Below are 23,021 nucleotides of genomic sequence, written 5' to 3' on the forward strand. Positions count from 1 at the left end.
GCTAGGATTACAGGCGTGAGCCACCGCGCCCAGCCTATTTTATATTTCTAATAAAATATTTAATTGCCTCAATCCCATCTAATTGCTTTTACTCTTATTCATGTTTTTTTCAGGCTGTGGGTGTGGTGCTTCTTAAAAGGTTGTACTTCCAAATTTATCCTGTATCTCACTTTTTGCTGATTTTGCTAAGCAGTTTCAGAAAAGGGCTATTACTCCTTGTAGGTTTTCATTTAGTCGTATAATCTACCAACCAAAAAGAGATTACACTGTACTTTGATGGGGCTAAACTTGGTGTGAAGAAGTTAAGAAAATAGAAAAAGCAGCCCAGATATTATACAACAATTAAAAAGAATGAGTTAGATCTATATCTGATCTATAAAGCTGTACATGCTGTACTATTAAGTGCCAAAAGCAGGTTGCAGTACAATGTGTTACAGTGATAATAATAATATTAAGAAAAGACTCGCTCACAAATAAGCATGTACTTTAAATATGAGCAGGAAGAAGGGTGCAGAAGGATATACATCAGGCTGTTAACTGTGGTTAGCTTGCTTGTTAGTGACAGTGGTTGAGGCTAACAGTGGGCCCAGATAATCAGTATTTAAAGATTTATATTTTTCTTTACATACTTCATATTGTTTTCCCTTTCAATCAACTTTTTTAAAAAAGAATTCATAAATAAAGCTTTAAAATGTAATCCGAATAACACAGTTTAAAATGAGTAACCCTTTGGAGAACATTTGAATCTAGGATTATAAGCTAGGAATGCTGTACTATGTCTGGTGTGTAAAGGGTATCTACTTAGTAAAGTCAAACTGCATCTTAGACGAGTAATAAATAATCCATCAAGAAAGTGAGTATGAAAATAGCTTCCATCTGAAACACATCATACCTTAAGACACTGTTATGGACAAGAAGAATAATCATTACACTTTAAAAAATAGTTTCAATGAACAAAAGTGACATAAAAAATTGAGCTATGTAGCAGAATGCAAGCTTTTTACTTATTTAATTAAAAAAATATGGCAATATCACGGAAGGAGACTAGTATTTACTTAAAGCAGAATCTTCAGTAAAGCCTCCAATTCTCATGTGGATTTTACAAAAATATCAAGGCAACAGAGATATAAATATCCTTTTATAAACTAACTGTTTTCTTGTAAAAGACTCACTTACAAGCTTTTATTTTGAAGTAAATTTAAAGATGGTGACCTAGAAGATACAAGTACTTCTGGGTAAGGCTGAAGACCCATTTGTTTGTTATCTTTCAACTTTTGTACTATAACTTTAGCAAATTCTTCTCCTTGGATGTCAGTGGTGTCCAGTAATTGTCTGACTTTTGAGGTCCTTGTAGGCTTGGTACTAATAAGTTCATAGTCCTCCTTCATGATCAAGTCCCTGGAGAGAAGGGCGTCTAGCGACTGGTTCAGGCAGGCTTCTGTCATTTGGTTCACGATGTCTTCCCTTTTGCTCTGGATCCACTGTTGTGCTAAACCAGGCTGCAGACGCTCTGTAGAAGAGCAAAGAATAAACGATTAAAAAGGTGAGGACAGATACATAGCAATGAGTAAAATTACATGAAAAAGAAATAAGGCATAAAACCTAACTTTCTTATGATTGTGCCAATATGGAACACCAGTGTTTTTGGGGACACTGTTATTTTTCAGGAAACGTTCAGAAGCTTAGGCTATCTCTCCCCTTACCACCCAGAAAATGCACTGCCTTTTACATGCTACAAATCTTGGGCCAAAACCAACTTTTTAAGTTTTTGTTTTTAGGCCTGTTTTTTTTTTTTTTCCTGTGTATTTTTCCAAATATAAAGTAAACCTACATATTTGTTAAATAAACAAAAATTTTACCCTTAGTAACATTAAGCAAAATCTCCTCTCAGTACTCCCTCCCTAGTTAGATATTCATGGAATACCATTTGGGCTATTACTACATGTGAGCATTCCCATCTTCTGGGAGTTGAAGTGCTTTCCTACTTAAGAAGGTATGCATTCATCATACTGAGGAAATAAAGACAAACCTTAGCGTATGGCAAATCTACTCAACATCTATTTGTGAGATAAATGGCATCATTTACAAACTGTTTTATAGTAAATATTTACCTGAATGTCCCTCAGCTAAGAGTGAATTTATTATTGCTGTAGAGTATGGAATAGTCTTATCACAGAATGTCACCTTTTGAGATGCAGAAATGGTAGTATCCCAACTGTGATTTACTGAACAGTGATGTGGCTTCGCAGAAGAATAGTCCTGAGTTTTTCCTATAAAAAACAACATCTTCATTAGGGTAGAATAGTCCTTAGATACTCCTATTAGCTAAAATATCAACACCTGAGCATAGGGAAGGCAGGTTCCAATGTATTTAGATTTTCCACTGCTATTAAAGATGGTTAAGAGACCTAATTCTGCAACTAAGTATTTTTTGAAACAAAAAAGGGTTTATATAGAATGTTACTATAACTTCTGTATGTGATTTTCTGTCCTATGTAAATTATAAATCATGGAATTTTCCTTCTTCACACAGTCCCACATTTCTCCTTGTGTGTCTTCTTATTCTGTACTTTCAATGTGTCCTCTGAATATATACATATATGACATGTGTTTTTAATTTTTCCTCTGGCCATCCTAGTCAACCTCATGGCCTTAATTGTCACCTCTTCCCAAATCCATGTAATTAAATTTTCTGTCTTCATTCAACATTCTTACATTTTCAAAAGGCCTCTGGACATCATCTTCATATGTGCTGCTTGTATCAGGCCATTAAATCTGTCATGTCTGATTTCGAATTAAAAGTGTAGTTTATTATATGTCAAACAGGAAGCAGTACAATTAATCATAGTTTGCGCCTAAATGGTAGCTCATGTATGCCAGCAGCGAATAAGCCAGGGAAGAAGCCTGGAGAGCGAGTGGCGATGAAATCGTGAAAGGCGTTTTCCACAGCTTGTTGAGAATTGAATATTTTTCCTTGCAAGAACTGGTCCAAAGCCTGGAAGAAGTGGTAGGCAGTTGGTGCAAGGGCTGGTGAATACTGTGGAAGACAGAGAGTTTCCAAGTCCAGCTTCTGTAGTTGGAGCAATGTTGTTTGTGCGACAGTGTTGTCTAGCAAGAGAATTGGCCTGTCTCTATTGACCATCTCAGCTCCTTAATTACAAGCATCCTCATTATTTCATCCAATTGGTTGCAGTAGACATTCCCTGTAATCGATTGACCAGGTTTCATGAAGCTGTAGTGGATACCAGCACTGGACTACCAAATAGACACCACTAGTTTTTTTTGATGAATGTTTCGTTTTGGACTATATTTCAGCACTTCATCTTTATCCAAAAAATTGTGCCTAATGCTTGCAATTGTCAAAAAGAATCCATTGTTCACTGCACATTACAATACAGTGTAGAAATGGTTTGTCTTTATGTTATGACAGCAAAAAAGGCAAGCTTCAAGACGATTTATCTTCTGATGCTCCTTTAGTTCATGCGGAACCCATCTATCCAGCTTCTTTACCTTGCCTGTTTGTTTCAAATGGTCTAATATTGTTGGAATAGTAATGTCAAACGTTGCTGCTCATTGATGTATTGGTTAAGATGGATTTGCTTCCACTACAGCTTTCAGCTCATCATTATCCTCCTTGATCTCAGGTCACACACGTGGCTCATTTTTAAGATTAAAATCACCAGAAAGGACCTTCTCAAACAACTGACATACTGTGCGTACATTAGCCACATCCTTCCCAAATATTTCGTTGATATTTTGAGCTGTCTGTGCTGCATTAGTTCCATGATGGAACTCACATTAAAAAATAACACAAATTTTTGACTTATCCATGGTTTCACAAAAATTGCTCTGAAAAAAAATTTCAAAGATAATCACAAGCCAAAATGTACATTTGAAAGAACGAGGATGTACCTTCGCAATAAAAAACAAAAAACAAAAAACACCAAGAAGTGTCAAAGTGAAATGTCAGAGATAGCAACTGTGAATACTTAGTATTTAAGGAAATCGGACATTTCATACTTAAAACCTTGATACCTCAAATTAAAAAAATATTAGAAACTTAATTATTCATCAAAACTCTAAAACCTGTTTCAACTTCTATTTCTGTTAATTATGCTAATGTTCACCCAGTTACCAGGCTTAACAACTTATTCAGCTTTACCTCTTGCTTCCTCTCTTCCCCGCTCCAAGTGCAAAGTTACACAGTCCTACCGTCGACTTCTCCATGACGTCTCTCGCACCACCCCTCCCCTTTTTATTCTGCATCAGTTCTCATAATTACTCACTGGCACTACGGTTAACAGTCTCCTAACTGGTCTCCCCATCTCAAGTCTCCTTTTCCTTTCAAAACATCTTACAAATTCCAATCAGGATGAATCTTCCTAAAGCAAAAAATTTTATCGTGTCACACACCCATGCTCAAAAATTTGCAATAGTTGCTCCCTTCTCAAGTAAAAAAGCCCAAATAGTTACTGAGTGTTAGAATTCATGATGACTCCACCCTACTTATCTTTTATCATTCACCCTCTTCATCAGCTAAACCAAACTACTCACTGTTCTGTGTTTTCTTGCTTCTGTGCCTCCTTGTTCTTGTTCCTTTTGCCTGAGATGTCCATCCTTTATAACTAGAGGCCCAGCCTTCAGCCAGGAATAATTTCTTCATGATGACAGCATAGTGTAGTGGAATGACATGAAAATATTTCTCAAAAGACCTGGCTTCAGGTCTTGGATTTACCAGCTAGCAGCTATATGATCCAGAGAGTCCTTAATCTGTAAAATGAGGACTATCTCCCTCATAAGGTTGTTGTGAAAGTACTTTGTAAAGAGTGTTACTCTTCCATTGTACTACCATAGCTCTAGGTCCACAGCTCTCTTACAATACATCACTTTCTATCTTGTAGTATGGTTATTTCAAAACATTTTTCCTCTTTCTTACAAGAGTTTTTTTTTTTTTTTGGTATCTTTCCATAGTGTCTAACATAAATGCATTTAATACCTAAATGTATTTGTTGAAGATCCCACTGCTATTTTCATATTTTTAGACCCTGTCACTTTTTAAACAATGAGTTATAAATGCAAACGAAAGAAATGTTCCACATATACCATGAATACTTGTCAAGGATACGCTCTTGAAAGAAAACGGAAAACTTGCACATCAATACTGATTGGAAAATTTACGTACTAGATAGAAAATCATTGTCTTGGGGAGCTGACAAGGACTTTGAGCTTCCAGGAGAACCACTATTTTTATGCAGCTGAGATGATCCACATGATTCCTGAAGTAAATAGAAGGTAAAGGATTTAGGCTAATAAAAAATAATTTTAAAAGTTATATAGCTTTAATTTCTAAATAGTTCTTGCTTGTGGCTTATTACAAATGAAGAATCAAAACTACTAAAAATTATACTTTACAAAATTAAAGAAACACATACATCTATAAAATAACTGACAAAATAAACTTAATTTCTTAATTGACTCAAATGAAAGAAATGGGGCAATAATGATGCATTAAAAATAATTGTTTTTCTGTATTTTCCACATGAACTCCAAGGCTCTGCCCAGTGGCTAGAATAATGGATGAGAAATTTTATATCTGCAACTCTGGTCACCTACAGATTTAGAAATGCCTTCAGGTCAGGTTCCTTCAACATGGAGGGGTGGAAAACCGTGGAAAAGTAATGGAGAATTTGACTCCACTCCTAGCTCCCTGGCTCTCAGGTTGTCTGTAATATTAGTACTGTCTATCTAGAACTGTACATCAATGAGTTGAAGGATCAAATGAGATAGTATATGTCAAAGTGATTAAAAAACTATGTATGGTGCTTTAAGGTTCATTTTGAAGGTATTCTAGGTTTAGTATCCCTGATCTGAAATGTTTGGGACAAGAAGAAATGTTCCAGATTTCAGATTGTTTTCAAATTTTGGAATATCTACATATACATATATCTTGGGGATGCGACCCAAGTCTATAAGTATGAAACTCATTTGTGTTTCATGTGTACCTATCCACAAAGCCTGATGGTAGTTTTGTGTAATATTTTAAGATAATTCTGTGCCTGAAACAAAGTTTTGACTGAGACCCATCACATGAGCTAAGGTGTTGCTATGGTCTGTCTCCACCAAAACTCATGCTGAAATTTGATCCCCAATGCAGCAGTGATGTGAGGTGGGACCTATGGGAGGTGTTTGGGTCATGGGGGAGGATCCCATGAGTGGCTTGGTGCCATTCTGGAAGTGACGAGGGGATTCCTGAGACAGCAGGCTGTTAAAGAGCTCAGCCCCTTCAGTTTCTCTCTTTGGCGTCCTGTCTTGCCACGTGGTCTCTTTGCACCGCCTGCTTCCCTTCCACTGCCGGCCATGAGTAAAAGCAGCCTGAGGCCCTCACTAGATCCAGCGGTCCAATCCCGGACTTTCCAGCCACCAGAAGTGTGAGCCAAATAAACCTCTTTTCTTTATAAATTATGCAGTCTCAGGTACTCTGTTATAGCAACACAAAATAGACTGAGGCAGGTATGGAATTTTCCAGTTGTGGCATCATGTTGGTACTCAGAAAATTTCAGATTTTAGAGCATTTTGAATTTTTAATTTGTAGACTAGGAATCTCAATCTGTATTATTTTTCTGAATCTGTAAAATGAACATATATATTCCTTTTTTGTGTGTGTGTGAGACAAGGTCTCTGTTACCCAGGCTGGAATGCAGTGGGGTGAACACAGCTCATTGTGATCTCCAACTCCCAGCCTCAAGTGATCCTCATGCCTCACCCTCCTGAGTAGCTAGGACTATAGGCGTGTGCAACCACCCCTGGCTAAATTTTTTTTATTTTTGTAGAGACAGGGGTCTCACTGTGTTGCCCAGGCTAATCTCGAACTACTGGGCTCAAGCGATCTTCCCACCTTGGCCTCCCAAAGTGCTGGGATTACAGGTGTGAGCCATTGCATCTGGCCTGAAAATACATATATATATATTCATAAAAAAAGGACTAATATGAAGTCTGAATAAATGCAACTAAAGAAATCTTTCTTCTTATGTAGCAACAAAAATGTTTTTTTCTCTTACTCATTATTGTAAGAGATAAGAACAAGTGGCATAAATATAGTGGTAAAACTGTAATCAATGATTTGCCTATACACTACCCTGGGATGTCATTCCTCGTATAAAACAATGCCAGGGATGGAACTCAATGACAAAGAAGCAAGAATTGTGATTTGATGGGATGAACAATGAATGGAGAGTTAGAACAGCTGGGTTTCAAGTTGTAGATTGCCGTGAGCTACTACACAATTCCTGAAAACTCCCTGGGCTTTAATTTCACATCTATAAAAGGAGGGGTTAGACCGAATGACTTTCATATTCTTCCCACATTTTGAGTTCAACATAATTTTCTTTTACCTCCTGTGGACCATGATTTACAGGTATGCTCAGAGATAATTCCGTTTTCTTCTTATCACATACGTGAAGAGTACTTGAAGCACTCTGTAACTGGAATGAATACATATATTCACTTTAATTGGAGGTGATCAGGAAATTATAGAAGTAAAATGCAATCTACTTAACATACATGTTTACACAAAACCAATGGAAAGAAAATCTAGACAGTTGAAAATATAACATATAACTTAAAGGTAGAGACAGTATAGAATAGGGGAAATAACTTTAGACACACAGACTTTGAATCCTGCCTAATATTAATTGGTTACCTTGAACAAATTATTGATCTCTCAGAATCTCAGGGCTTCATCTTTAAAATGTAATAATATCTACATGCAGGATTGTTCTAGAGATTGAGATAATGAATATAAAGTGTCTGGTACAAACTAGGTACCTAATAAATTTTGGGAGGTGTGTATGTCTATCTATAATTATTAAGCTTTTACTATTTTAGGCACTGTGCTTGTAAATACTATTATTATTTTCATTTTATAGATAAGAAACCAAGGCTTGGACTCAGTAAAGGAGGTAGCATGTCATAATGGAATGGTGGGAGCTGTGTAACCAGCCAGATCTGGTTTAGATTTCTGGGATACCTAACTGACCTTGGGCATGAGACTTAATCTCAGTTTACTTAGCTATAAATTGGAGATAAAAATATCTGTTTTGCAGGAGTATTGTAAAGAAGATTATAATAAATACATGCAAAAAGGCCCTAAGATTACTTGTAAGCATTTAATAAATGGTAGCTGCTAAATAGATAATTTATTTTAAATATTGTAAATGAAAATTGTTCAGTGATTTCCTCCTATAAACCAGACTTGGATTAGTTGCTGTCACTACTGAGTGATTTAAAAATAAACCTCTATCAGTCTGCTTTTCTTCCCCAGACCAACGTAACACCAACTACTCTTCAGAACTTTGGAAATTGGTGGGTTCCACACCCAGCCCTCCATTATTCACATTTACGAATGTCTGCTCCATTACATGGCTAAAGAACTTCAGGAGGAAAATACTCCTATTCATCCATGTATATAATATACCTAACATAGCACTTTGCACATAGTAGTTTAATGTGTATTTATAATTTTTCTTTATTATAACATTTTTTCTTAGGGATGGGGTCTTGCTCTGCTGCCCAGGCTGGAGTGTAGTGGCATGATCATAGCTCACCGCAGCCTTGAACTCCTGGGCCAAAGTAATCCTCCTGCCTCAGTCTTCTGAGTAGCTGGGACTATAGGCTCAAGAAATTGAATCTGGTTATTTATTTATTTATTTTTTGTAGAGAAAAAGGCTCACTATGTTGCCCAGGCCAGTCTTGAACTCCCAGCCTTAGTGATCCTCCTGCCTCAGCCTCCCAAACTGCTAGTATTTAGATATATTTTTATATTGACCTTTAAAATTAGTTTTTGGCTATGTCTCTGTTATGTAAGGTTTTTCTGCTCTTCCAAAATGTATTGAAATATTTCTGATAATGCAAAATACTTGAATTAGTAACACTGTTTTTCATAATTGATCAGTTATGGTAATTCAAATTATGTATGAACTACTGAATCAGTCCCTAACAAGAAATGAAATGAAATACTAAAGAAAAATCACTTTTGTTTAGTTTTTATTATTCAAGATACAGGAGGCGTTTACCTATGAATATGTGAATTTTAGAAGCCAGTTAAAAGAACTGAAAAAATATAAGAAACTCAAACAAAACAAGTCACCCTAAACAGTGATCTTTGTTTTAAGAATTTTTTTTGAAGAGAAGGAGGTCTTGCAATATTGCCAAGGCTGGACTGGAACTCTGGGCTCAAGCGATCCGCCTACCTTAGCCTGCCTAGTAGCTGGGACTACAGGCATGTACCACTGTGCCTGGCTCCAGAAATTTCTTTATGAAAAATTTTATTAAATATGTACTTTTGTCCCTGATATTAGCTAGCTGTGTCGGGTATTACATAAGTGACTAACTTCCCTATACAGTAGTCTCCCCCTATCCGTGGTTTTGCTTTCTGCAGTTTCAGTTACCCTTGGTCAACTGTGGTCTGAAAATATTACATGGAAAATTCCAGAAATAAATAATTTATAACTTTTAGATTAAGTGTAGTTGTAAGTAGCATGATGAAATCTCAAATCGTCTAGCATTGTCCCACCCAGGATGTGAATCATCCCTCTGTCCAGTGTATCCATGCTGTATGTGCTACTTGCTGGTTAGTCACCTAGTAGCTGGCTTCAGTTATCATTAACAACTATCATGGTATTGCAGTGCTTGTGCTCAAGCAATCCTTATTTTGCTTAACAATGGCCTCAAAGTGCAATAATAGTGATGTTGGCATATTGTTATAATTGTTCCATTTTATTATTAGTTATTGTTAATCTCTCACTGTGCCTAACATAAATTAAACTTTGTCATAGGTATGTATATATAGGAAGAAACATAATATAGGGTTTGGTACTATCTGTGTGGTTTCAGGCATTCACTGGGGGGTCTTGAAATGGGAGAATTTCTGTACCTCAGTTATCTCATCTATAAAAATCAGATGATTTTTTGTTTGTTTGTTTGTTTGTTTTTGAGACAGAGTCTCTTTCTGTTGCTAGTGCTAGAGTGTCATGGCATCACCCTAGCTCACAGCAACCTCAAACTCCTGGGCTCAAGCAATCCTGCTGCCTCAGCCTCCTGAGTAGTTGGGACTACAGGTGCACATGACCATGCCCAGCTATTTTTTTCTGTTTTTAGTAGAGACGGGGTCTCACTCTTGCTCAGGCTGGTCTCGAATTCCTGAGCTCAAGCAATCCTCCCACCTCGGCCTCCCAGAGTGCTAGGATTACAGGCGTGAGCCACTGTGCCTGGCCCCAGATGATATTCTTGCCCTAGCAGTTTCACAGAATTGATATAAAGGTTTATTAAAAAAAGAAAAAAACAACTACAAAAACTCTAGGTGAAAGCAATACAGCAACTTAAAAAAATACTGATGAAAGTAGCTGGCTGTGATGGTGCATGCTATGTAATCCCAACTACTCAGGACGCTGAAGGGGGAGGATCACTTGAGCCTAGGAATTCGAGGCCAGCCTGGATAACATAGCGAGACCTTGTATGTAAAAAAAACAAAAAAAGGGAAAAACACTGAGCCAGGTGCAGTGGCTCACACCTGTAATCCTAGTACTCTGGGAGGCTAAGGTGGGAGGATTGCTTGAGCTCAGGAGTTCGAGACCAGCCTAAGCAAGAGCAAACCCCATCTCTACTAAAAATAGAAAAAATCAGCAAGGTGTGGAGGCTTGTACCTGTGGTCCGAGCTACTCGAGAGGCTAAGGCAGGAAGATTGCTTGAGCCCAGGACTTTGAGGTTGCTGTGAGCCAGGCTGATGCCATTGTACTTGTAGCCTGGGTAATAGAGCAAGACTCTGTCTCAAAAAAAAAAAAAGAAAAAGAAAAAACAAACAGAAAACACTGAAGAAAGTAATGTTACTATTAAATGGCATTAAAATAATTGAAAATACACACTTTATTTAAAAAGCCAAAATATCTTCTTAAAATCAACAGTCTTAAATATAGGATCCTAGTGTTTCAGTTGTTTGGGGACAAAAAAGGAACTGGAATGGTTCTCTTCCCTTTCATAATTAAGACAACAGGCCCTTCTATCCATCTTTGTTTGGAAGAAGTAAAAGAAAAGAGAAAGGTGTGAGGAGGAAAAGGGAACTGAAAAGATAGGGCAAAAAGAACTGTTATCGGAAGTTTATATCAATTAGAAGTTAAGGAATTGGTATACTCTGGGAAAGACTGTACTCAGCACTGGAGGAGTGAGTGAAAAGTTCTCAAAAGAACTAAAAGACAGTTCCTCTTTAGTTCTTTTATACACTTCCCTTTTAAACCTAAGGTTATATCCGTAGATACAGCAAACCACAAGGGGCAATCAGTGTTCTTCAGCAGCAAGTAAATCGCAGACTGTGCTTGTTCACACCCTGAGAATTTGGCTAACTGCTGGTTTTTATCATCATATATTAAGAAAAATTTAATGAAACCCAGCAAATGCTAAACTATGCTTACTTTGCCCTACAGGACTGTAATTGTTTTTTAAACAGTTTTTGATAATATTAAAAAAACCCATAGTAATAGGTCCCTTCAATTATTCTTCTGATCCACAAGAACCAGACTGAGTAAATAAGACAACTGTTCTAGGAAATTCACATCAACATTAACTGCTACTGCTACTGCTACTTTGGTCTATGTAACATGGAGTGTTTGAGTAGGAAAATGAAAAAACCCAACAATTAAAAAATACACACTTTGGCCTCAATTATAACAAAAATTCTACAGCTAATTGGCAATGAAAAATAGAAGTGAAAAACCCTGACATCTATTATTCTGAAGGTATTAAAATTTTAGGAAAATAAATGTAGATTAAAAAATAAACAAACACCGCTAGTGCTTCAGGGCATTCACTATACACAACTAGCCTTTGTTACACATTTTAAATTTACACCTGATTATAAGGGTTCTGGAAATGTCTTCAAAATCAAAAAGGTAGTATTCATAGACTCTGGTAAACTTTCCCAGCCCCAAACTGTAGCCTGTATCTGTGAGAAGTATAGAAATTAAAAACTAAAAATCTCCATAAGTAATATACACGTTCTTTGAAGTTCTAATTTCCACCATTTCATTTGGCAATTTACCTTTGTTTTCTTTAGCTGAATAACAGCTTCAAGAAAAGTTATCTCTTCAAATGTTCTCAAAACTGGTTCAAGTTCTATTAAACATTCTAAATAAGAAAAAAAATACAATTTGAGTTCAGATTACTTCTAATCATTAAATCGAAATGCTAATATTTAACTGATAAGGCCCCAAGTCAATTTTTCCCCAAACTGATGACATTCAACTGCCTTAAGAGCCTTTATTACTGACATACAGATAGACATAAGGACAAAGGAATAGGATTGAAAGTTTAAAACTAAATCTTTATAATTACAGTCAACTGCTTTTTGACAAAGGTGCTAATAAGCCAATTCAATGGTGAAAGGATAGACTTTTCAACAAATGATGCTAAAACAATTGGATATCCACCCAGAAATATAAATTTAGACTCTTATTTCACATCATACATAAAAATTAACTTGAAAGGGATCATACACGTAAATGTAAATAAAGGAGAAAATTGTCAAGACCTTGGGTTAGGCAGCGTTCTTAGATATGACATCAAAAACAAAATCCATAAAAAGATTGATAAGTGGACTTCAAAAAATTGAAAACTTTTGTACTTTAAAACACTATTAAGAAAAAATGAAAAAATAAGCCACAAACTAGGAGATTATATTTCCATATCCTGTGTCTGCTAAAGGATTTGTATCTAGAATATATAAAGAACCTTGACAACTTAATAATAGGACAAATAATGAAATTAAAAAACAAGTAAAAGACTTGAATTTCACTGAAGGAGATATACAAATGGCTAAAAAGCACATAAAAGATGCTTAACATCATAAGGAAATGCAAATTAAAACCGCAATGAGATACCACTCCATACTCACTAAAATAACTATAATTAAAAAGACAGAAAAGGCCAGGCGCGGTGGCTCACGCCTGTAATCCTAGCACTCTGGGAGGCCGAGGCGGGCGGATTGTTTGAGCCCAGGAGTTCGAAACCAGCCTGAGCAAGAGCGAGACCCCGCCTCTACTAAAATTAGAAAGAAATTAATTGGACAACTAAAAATATATAGAAAAAATTAGCCGGACATGGTGGCGCATGCCTGTAGTCCTAGCTACTCAGGAGGCTGAGGCAGTAGGATCGCTTGAGCCCAGGAGTTTGAGGTTGCTGTGAGCTAGAATGACACCACGGCACTCTAGCCCGGACAAAAGAGTGAGACTCCGTCTCAAAAAAAAAAAAAAAAAAAAAAAAACAGAAAAGAAAAAGTGTTGACAGTGATGTGAACTGAAACCCCCACACATTCCTGGTGGGAATGTAAAATGATACAGCTACTTTGGAAAATAGTTTGGCAGTTTCTTAAAAATGAAAGATAAATTTATCACTTAACCCAGCAATTCTACTCCCAGATAGTTACCCAAGAGAAATGAAAACATATTCATACAAAGACTAGAATGTGAATAATCATAGCAGTATTATTCATATAGCCAACAAATGGAAACACGGAAAACGTTCATCAACTGGCCAATGCATCAACAAAATGTGGCACATCCATATGATGGAGTATTATTCAGCAATAAACTACTGAACAAGCTACTGAGTCATGCTACAACCTGGATGAACTCGAAAAACATGCTAGGAGAAAAGAGCCAGATGCAAAGGACTACACATTGTTACCATTCCATTTGTATGAAATGTCCAGAAAAGGCAGATCTAGAGAGACAAAAACAGATTACTGGTTGCTTGGAGTTAGAGGTCAAAACAGGTAGTGATTGCAGATGGATATGAGGAATTTTTCTGGCGTGATAGAAAATGGAATTTTTCTTTTTTTTTTTGAGACATGGTCTCACTCTGTTGCCAGGGCTAGAGTGCAGTGGCATCATCATAGCTCACAGCAACCTCAAACTCCTAGGCTCAAGCGATCCTCCTGCCTCAGATCTTCTGTAGTTCTCAGCCTCGAGCTCAAGCTTGGACCACAGGTGTGCGCCACCATACTTCGCTAATTTTTCTACTTTTTGTACCGACAGGGTCTCGCTACATTGCTCAGGCTGGTGGAAATGTTTTAAAATTGGATTATGGTGATGGTTGCAAACTGTAAAATCACTAAAAGTCAACAAGTGTACACTTAAAATAGATGAATTTTATGGTATATAAATTATACTTCAATAAAATTTTCAGGAAAAAACAATCTTTATTGTATAATGGTTCCTGTCTCTGCTATTGTGCTACTTTGCCACTTAACGAGTATGTTAATTGAACAGTTGAACTTATTAATTTCAGAATGTATATTCTATTAGTCATTAATTTTTTCAACAAAGGTTTATTTAAGAGCTTCTTCTTTTCCTTAACTCAGTTAACCTAAAGGTTCTCTTACTTTTTGATATTGTAATTTCTTTTTGGTCTGAACTTTTCATCTCTTTTCAGTAGGTTTACCAAGTAGGTACATTGTGCTTACTTTGATATCTAGAGATCCCTTGTACTTGCATGGTCTCCCATTCGGTCATACTGACAGTGTTTTTCCCTTGGATACACTTAAGTTTTTCCCTATTATTGATTTTCATTTCTACTCTTCCTTTCCCTTTTAGGTTCTCGGCACCTACTTTTCACCATTCCTAGTATCCCAAAGGCTATCGGTGAAAAATGTCTCAGCTAGATAACAGTGATTTTTAGGAAATCAGATAAAATTTTATATACATATGTATATATTATAAAACTGAGTATTTTTATAGCTAATTTTAAAAGATACAATTTAAAAATAATTAGACTGAATTCTTGTTACTAAAAAAGCAATGCAATGTGTTTTTCATTTAACACATATCCATTGCTCATCAGCATTTTATTTTTAAAAAAATCAAAAGTTGCTAAGATAATGGGTTTACATTTTATTTCATTTCCCAGAGCCATGAGGAAGGGTATGTATCTCCTTTGTCCCCAGTGCCACTTTCAAATAGTAATTTCCTCTCCTTTCCCTAAAGATTTTAGTTCCTCTGAAGTTCATGCTATTAGGCGATACTAACTTTTCTGCGAACTTCCTGTTTTTCTCCTACTGTTCACTGGTGACTTTGGCTTTTGGCTTACTGACTTCTCCGCCCTGGTCTGGTCAGTACTCCACTGGATACTTGAAAGGAACCCTCTGCAAATCTCTGGGGTTTTCCCTCTATGTACCCTTCTCCTCTCTGTTACTATGTCCTGTGAATTCTATCTGCCTTGGTCTACCCAGACTCTTGTTCCCATCTCGACTCTGAGTGTCCACTGGACTGCACATCTCAGTTCCCTCCCTGTGCTGCATCTCTCAAGCAGTAAGCTGGGCAGTCATAAGGTACATCTCATTTTTTTCCCATCCCCCAGAGATCGCTGTCCTTCATTTCCTGATATCTAGTGTCTTAAAAAACCACTGTTTCGGCCGGGCGCGGTGGCTCACACCTGTAATCCTAGCACTCTGGGAGGCCGAGGCGGGTGGATCGCTCAAGGTCAGGAGTTCGAGACCAGCCTGAGCAAGAGCGAGACTCCGTCTCTACTACAAAAATAGAAAGAAATGATCTGGACAACTAAAAATATATAGAAAAAATTAGCCGGGCATGGTGGCGCATGCCTGTAGTCCCAGCTACTCGGGAGGCTGAGGCAGAAGGATCGCTTGAGCCCAAGAGTTTGAGGTTGCTGTGAGCTAGGATGACACCACGGCACTCTAGCCCGGGAGACAGAGCGAGACTCTGGGAAAAAAAAAACAAAAACACTGTTTCATATATTTTGTATAGATCTTTTCATTGTTTCAGGCTTGAGGGTAAATTGGCCTGTTACTCCATCTTGACTAGAGGTGCAAGTCATTGGTTTCTCTTTAAATTAATGTCCCAAACTAGACACTAAACATGACTTGGCAGTTCTATTTTGCTTTCCAAATGCATCTTTATTCTATTCTCACAGATTAGTGGTTCTTAGAGTATGGTCCAGGGACGCTGGGGGATGGTGGTGGGGGGTTGGTCTCTGGGGCTCTTATAAACGTTCATAAAGTCAAGACTATTTTCAAAATAATAAATACTAAAGCATTATTTTTCCTGTTTACTCTTATCCCCTCATGACTATATAGTAGGTTTTTCCAGAGGCTAAATGAGGTGTGATGACGTACTGCTCCAGCAGATAATGGAAAGTATTCTTACGTTTTAAAATTTTCTCAATTTCTAATATAGTAAATATCAATAGACATGATCCACATATACAAAAGCTCTCTGATATCCTCAACAATTTTGAAGAGTTTGAGAATTGCTACAAGTTTAAGAATGGCTGTCTCACATGGTCACCTTGTACTGCTGGAGGAGACACTTAAGTCCTTTTCTTCATGTTTCCAAAGGGAGTATGAAATTCTCAGTTCAATACCCAAAAAGGAAAAGTATGAGAGAAACAGCTTTTTTCTGCCCCTCTGTCATTCTTCCTCAGACTTATCTTATTGTTAATTTTAGACAAAAACCATGCACGCTTATCTGGTCCCTTCTCAGTTTTCTCTTTCTTTCAGAAGTCAGCTCATCTAAAGCATGCATACTTCTCTGCTCCGCCTGTAGAAGCAGGGTGAGGCCTGTGGTGAGCTGGTCAAGCTGTCAACTGTGTGGGCAAAGTATTACCAAGCCCATTTGGCCACGGATCTAAAGGTACATTCTCCAGTTAGCTTTATCAGTAATAAAGCCGATATTTTGGTCACCAACTATCTTTCTCCCGTGGCTTTTCTTAATCGATTCTGAACTTAGAAAGGGAAGACCGGGATAATAGGTATTGTACTTCATCTTCTCTTCTTAAACCTCCTACACTCCCCACATTCCATCTTTCCTTTGCGCCGATCACCTGTTCTCATGTTACAATGAGAAAACGGAAGCCATGAGAGGGATTCCCTCAAAGTTCTACTACCAGATCTACAAACTTAGTTGTACCTGTGTCCATCTTTCCTGCCTCATCTCTTTTACAGTGGAAAAAAGTGTCCATATATTGATACGAATGTAAACAGTATCGCTTGTGCTCTGGTTACTGTTTCCATCACCTCTTTAGCACTCTGTTCCTCGTACTCTCACTCAGCTCTTGTACCGCCAATCTCCGCCTGTCTACCAGATCATCCGACTAGCATATGACCGAAATTATTACTCCTATCAGAGGATTTCTCTTTCCTGTAAGGGATTCTCAGTTCTGCTCTAGAGGTAGTTACCCATATATAAATGCAATGATTAAGAAGAGTGAAAAGAATTTAAATGACTACTTTGAGCTAATCATCTAATTTGCATTATTTTTCAAGGAATATTTTATTCACAGTATATTAACTACTTCTCTAATTCAAACAGTCCTGATTAAAGCTGTGTACTCACTTAAGAAAGAGGGTCTTTCATCTGGATTTTGTGCCCATCCACTCTCTATTAAAGAGATCATAAGTGCTCGATGAGGTATATCACACGGCAAACTTTCTTCGTTAGTGTCAGGTCGATGTCCTTGCGACACACTATACATAATCTGCAAAGGGTTGGTGACTTCTGTCAAAATAAACAGATTTTATTTCTTAGAAATATATTATGATCCAGTGAATTAAATATATTTTAAAACTAACCAAAAGAAAATGATGGAATCTTAAAATTTCAGGAATAATTCATTACCCCTTCTGTGAAAGAAATATGTATACATCAGCCAGACTTGTCTCCGTCCTATGGGAGGAATTGACATCCTCGCCTCATTAATTCTGGGTTTGGCCATGTGATTTGATTTGGTCAATGTAATGTGAGTAGAACAGAGCTGAGTGAAACCTAGCATGACCAAGAAAGGCTACAGAATTAATATCTAATGTGGTTGAGAAATAAATGTTTATTCCACAAGCTACTGAGATTTTGAGGTTGTTTGTTACACAGCAAGCTGATATATACAAATCTCAAAATAATCAGGGAATGAAAAAGATTATTCTTCAGCATTTGCTAGTCTTTACAGAAGGAGTAGTAATTAAATTTTCATATAGTTTTACCACTAGAATGGAGTTTGGAAATACTAATTCAAGATTCTCATTTTGGCCACACATGGTGGCTCACACCCAAAATCCTAGCACTTTGGGAAGCTGAGGCAGGAGGATCACTTGAGGCGTGGAGTTCAAGACCAGCCTGAGCTACATAGTGAGACCCCCACCCCTACAAAAAATTAAGAAATTAGCCAGGCATGGTGGTGTGCACCTGTAGTCCCAGCTACTCAAGAGGCTAGGGCAGGAGGATCACTTGAGCCCAGGACTTTGAGGTTGCAGTGAGCTATGGAGAGGCCACTGTACTCTAGCCTGGGCAACAAAGTGAGACCCTGTCTCAAAAACAAACAAACAAAACCCCCCCAAAACAAAAAACCACCTCTTGTTTTGCAGATGACAAAAATGAAGACTCAACAGATTTAGTGGCTTTATCATAGAGCTAATTACTATCATAACAAGACTTAGAATTTAGGTTTTTCTGATCCTCAGCCCAGTATGCTCTCCAGTATACAGCAGATTCACAACTGATCCTTAATCCAGTATACTTTGCAGTATAAGATGGATTCACACTGATAAATTGTTATGTTTTTATAGTGTGTTTTCCATAAAATGAATGATAGGCAGATTTAAAATAAGATGAGCTTTAGACAGTTCTGAGCATGGCTGGCCAACACGATGTTATCTAGAACAAAAAAGTCAAAGTTTATTTACCTTCAAAAGGCTGTTTTCTGGATAATACTTCCCACATGATAACTGCATAGCTGTTTAAGATGAAAACACACATGTTATATATTATAAATTAACTCTGCATAACAAACTAAAATAGCACGAATTTTAAAATCTGACTGTGAAGATACCATTTCTGAAATTGATACGGTAGTGAAATGCTATATAAAGAATCACTATATTTAGCCAAGATGATGGATACTCATACATGGTTTTATTCTGAAAAAAAAACTAATCTTAATTTGAAATTTAGGAAATTACTGCAATAAAAGCTTAATGTTACATGCAAGGATAACTTTTTCTGGATGATTTAATATTGGGTTTAATTCTTTAACACCCAGATAAGCTATGCCCTCTAATTACATGATTCTATTTTTCACACAAAATAAAGAGAAACTAAAAAAAAAATGGTCTCATATAGCTCTATTCTGTTGACTCTTTTTCTGGTCTCAGTATAGTCTTCTTTGGAAGTAAAAATATTCTGCTTACAATTTAACTTCAGTTGTCAATCACCTAGTTAAGTTGCATAGAGTTTATCTTTAAGATAAATGATTAAATAGGATTGCTCGAGGCCAGGAGTTCTGAGACTAGCTTGAGCAAGGACGAGACCCCGTCTCTACAAAAAAAAATTTAGCCATGTGTCCTGGCAGCTACTGGAGAGGCTGAGGCAGGAGGAGGATCACTTGAGCCCAGAACTTTGAGGTTGCAGTGAGCTACGATAATGCCACTGCATATAGGAATTTTGCCATATCATCAAATTAACTATGCATTGAAAATGGACACGTGGAATTGATTAGGTACCAATACATTGTCTTTGAGTAAGAATGAGGATTACAGAGGGAATTCCCACCCAAATCAAGGAATATTTCATTTTTCCCTGACAGAGAATACTGAATTTGAACATAAAGGCATAATTCACAATGTGAATGATAGTTGGATTGATTTTATTTTTTTTGAGACAGGGTCTTGCTCTGTCACCCAGGCTGAAGTGCAATGGTGTCATCACAGCTCACTGCAGCTTCAAAATTCCAGGCTCAAGCGATCCTCTTGCCTCAGCCTTCTAAGCAGCTGGGACTACAGGCATGTGCCACCATGGCCGGCTATTTTTTTCCATTTTTAGTAGAGACAGGGTCTCTTGCTCAGGCTGGTCTTGAACTCCTGAGCTCAAGTGATCTTCCCGCCTTGGCCTCCTAGAGTGCTAGGATTACAGGCACGAGCCACCATGCCTGGCAATAGTCAGATTTAAATAAATCTGTTTTTATGGAACTAAAGCAGCTTTCAAGAATTGCTGGCTGGACCATGGTCTCCACTTTAGAAGATATAAATATTTTCCCCCCTCCCTCAGTACGTCATTCAAAATGAACTAAGCATATCAGGAAACAGAATTTATAAAAGAACATTTATTCATACAATAACGTGAATGTAAAAGATACTGTACTGGGTGGGTGCGTTAGAGCAGCTACTAAAAGGCACTGGCAGGTACTGGATTTAATGAGTAGCAAAAATTAAAATCTTTTTGGAGAAGATGATTATACAATTTACATATATAATTTTCTGACAGAGATGTAGCATTCATCTCTAAGATGATCCATTTTTACCAGGTTAATTTATTAAAGATAGCAAAAAGCTATTTTAAAGGGCTATAAAATGTGTTCATTGTAAATTTAGTAAGTCTGACTTTGCATTCGTTATTATGTTAAAAGAAACAAATGTTAAGTTATAAATGAGGTGAATGCTCCAAACCCCTGATCCTACGCATTGCAAGTTATCGTCTTCCTTGTTTCTGGTCAAATAACCAGAATCAAAAACAATGTATTATGATTATTGCATTATGAGATTATAAGTAATCTGCATCTGAAACATGAAAACATTATCTTATCAAACACACTGATCTGTTATATAAAAATTTCACACATATATAAATATTACAGATTCTTTAAATAGAAACATCCCCAGTATGACTAAAAGTTTGTTTATTTCTCTAAAAAGATGTGTAGATATTAAAGGCTGAAAGGTTGAACAGGATGAGAAACTTAAAGCTAAAATGTTAGGAACCAGTGTTTCCCTCTGCTTCTGCAAGTCACATATAATAAAACCCTTTTTTGTTTTTTTTGGAGACAGAATCTGTCGCCTTGGGTAGGGTGCAGTGGCATCATCATAGCTGACTGCAACCTCAAACTCCTGGGCTCGAGTGATCCTCTTCCTGCCTCAGCCTTTTGAGTTCTGGGACTACAGACATGCCAGGATACCTGGCTAAATTTTTTTTTTTGTAGAGATGGGGTCTCACTCTTGCTCAATCTAGTCTCAGAATTCGTGGCTTCAAGCAATCCTCCTGCCTCAGCCTCCCAGAGTGCTAGGATTACAGGTGTGAGCTACCACACCTAGCCTAAAAGTTTTTAAGGGTGTAAAAGTTGCTTAAAGCAAGGTATCTATAATTTGAAAAACATTAACCACTGTGGTTTCTATAGTTTATTTTTATCACAGTTATGAAACAATAAAAATCACACTTTAAAATGTAGCTTCAAAATTCTGGTTGATTAATCGCATGTTTTAGACAAGGTTAATTCTGAGCAATAGCAACTTTACTATACCTATATATATCATGCTTGACACTGGCCCTCGATTTTTGTCCAGGTTCATAGTTTTCAGGAGGCATATAGATAATTGTCCCTCCTTCTGGTGCAGATTTGCTACTTCGTGATTGTGAGAGGGACATCAAGCGCCATTTTGATAAACCAAAATCTGCAATCTGTAAAGGAAAAGAGTAAATAATTGAATTTAAAAATTCTGTCTTTACAAAGTCTAAGAATTGACTGTCTTTGTGTATATTCACTGTACTTAGTATACCAGAGGAAATGTTACATGTATTAATATTTTATTTCTATATATTTCACAGTTTTTTATGAAATTAAATTCCATAGTGCTGAGCCCAATAACTCTAGAAGCAATACATACTGGCTTAAAGTTTAGTTCAACATAATAAATTTTTTTTTCTTTCTTTCCTTTTTTTATACACACAGGGTCTTGCTCTATTGGCCAAGCTAATTTTTTTATTTTTTGTAGAAACAGGATCTCACTACATTGCCCAGGCTGCTCTTCCAGCCCATCACAAATTTCAAAAGGGAGACTAAGTTTTGAAAAATTAAAGAGTAGTAGTACTTTTTGCCTGATTTTTTGAATAAGTGTATATACCGACTACCTCACTTTTTATGACAAGTAGCTTTTTAGTGCTTTCCAAATTTACCTACTCACAGAACTCATAAGTCTACTCATCTCATACAATTGTCACTGGTCATTGTTTACAGCTCAGGTTTATATTGTCTTATTTATAACACCCTAAAAGTAGCATCCTTAAATTTTGAAATAAGCAAAATCTCAATAGTAAAGGTCATTATTATGTAATTTATGCCTATCACTAAAAAAATCATCTAGTAGCAATAGTATAGTTAGTATGTAAAGCCTATTTATGTCCATTACAATGCGTGCCTAAAGAATTATCAGCGACACATTCTGTACTTCTGATATGTCCTTTATAGTTTTGCTTCAATTGTAAATCTTGTGCAAACATCATACAATATCTTATAACTCTCTAAATATTTGAAAGGTTCTTTATTTTTTAAAAATTAAAGACAAAATGTAAGAACAGAAACAATATTTAGTGGACAGGGAGTATGGGAAATCTTTAAAGACATTTAAATTATTTACAACATCATACTGTATGCTTTAGAAGTCAACAGAGTGGAATGAGCTCCATCTAGCACACCATTTGATTATTTAACTCTTATATTTTTACTAATTTTAACAGAAGAAATAATTTTTCTTAGCGTTTAGATGAGTTGAAGATAAAAAAAAAACTGAGGTCCCCATCCCAAAACAGGAGGGGTAGAATAAATGAATCTTCATACATTTACTATAATAAAAGGGTAAGTCTAAGAAAAAAAATACACAAAATCAAGAATATTTTAAGTTCTATTCATAGCAAAGAAGTGTTCCCTCTTGGATGGACAAAAATGAGAAAGTAGAGGTCAACAACTATTACTTTGTGTCTGTTTTCTCTATCAAGAATAGTTTCTGGGGCTGGGCATGGCGGCTCCCGCTTGTAACTCAAGCACTTTGGGAGGTGGGAAAATTGCTTGATGCCAGGAATTGGAGACTAGCCTGGGTAACACAGTGAGACCCCATCTCTAAAAATATAATAATAATAAAAATTAGCCAGGGGTGGTTGGTTGTATGCCTGTAGTCCCAGCTACTTGGGAGGCTGAGGCAGGAG

The 23,021-nt window shown here is 36.8% G+C and overlaps 1 protein-coding gene across 1 annotated transcript in view; it reads right to left on the reverse strand.

Moving 5' to 3' along the window:
* Window positions 1-978: 978 nt before the first annotated feature.
* RIPK2 (receptor-interacting serine-threonine kinase 2) overlaps window positions 979-23,021 on the reverse strand; it is a 35,852-nt gene continuing 13,809 nt past the window's right edge. The window contains exons 4-11 of the mRNA XM_012643658.1: window positions 21,343-21,500; window positions 18,737-18,786; window positions 17,397-17,558; window positions 12,089-12,174; window positions 7,392-7,481; window positions 5,183-5,276; window positions 2,112-2,270; window positions 979-1,510 (exon numbers count right to left, since the gene is read on the reverse strand). Of these exons, the coding sequence (XP_012499112.1) occupies window positions 1,173-1,510; window positions 2,112-2,270; window positions 5,183-5,276; window positions 7,392-7,481; window positions 12,089-12,174; window positions 17,397-17,558; window positions 18,737-18,786; window positions 21,343-21,500 (1,137 nt within the window). The 3' untranslated portion in view covers window positions 979-1,172. The remainder of the gene's footprint in view (window positions 1,511-2,111; window positions 2,271-5,182; window positions 5,277-7,391; window positions 7,482-12,088; window positions 12,175-17,396; window positions 17,559-18,736; window positions 18,787-21,342; window positions 21,501-23,021) is intronic.

The sequence above is a fragment of the Propithecus coquereli genome, unplaced genomic scaffold (assembly GCF_000956105.1).
Source record: "Propithecus coquereli isolate 6110/MARCELLA unplaced genomic scaffold, Pcoq_1.0 Scaffold2, whole genome shotgun sequence".
NCBI classification, from domain to species: domain Eukaryota; kingdom Metazoa; phylum Chordata; class Mammalia; order Primates; family Indriidae; genus Propithecus; species Propithecus coquereli.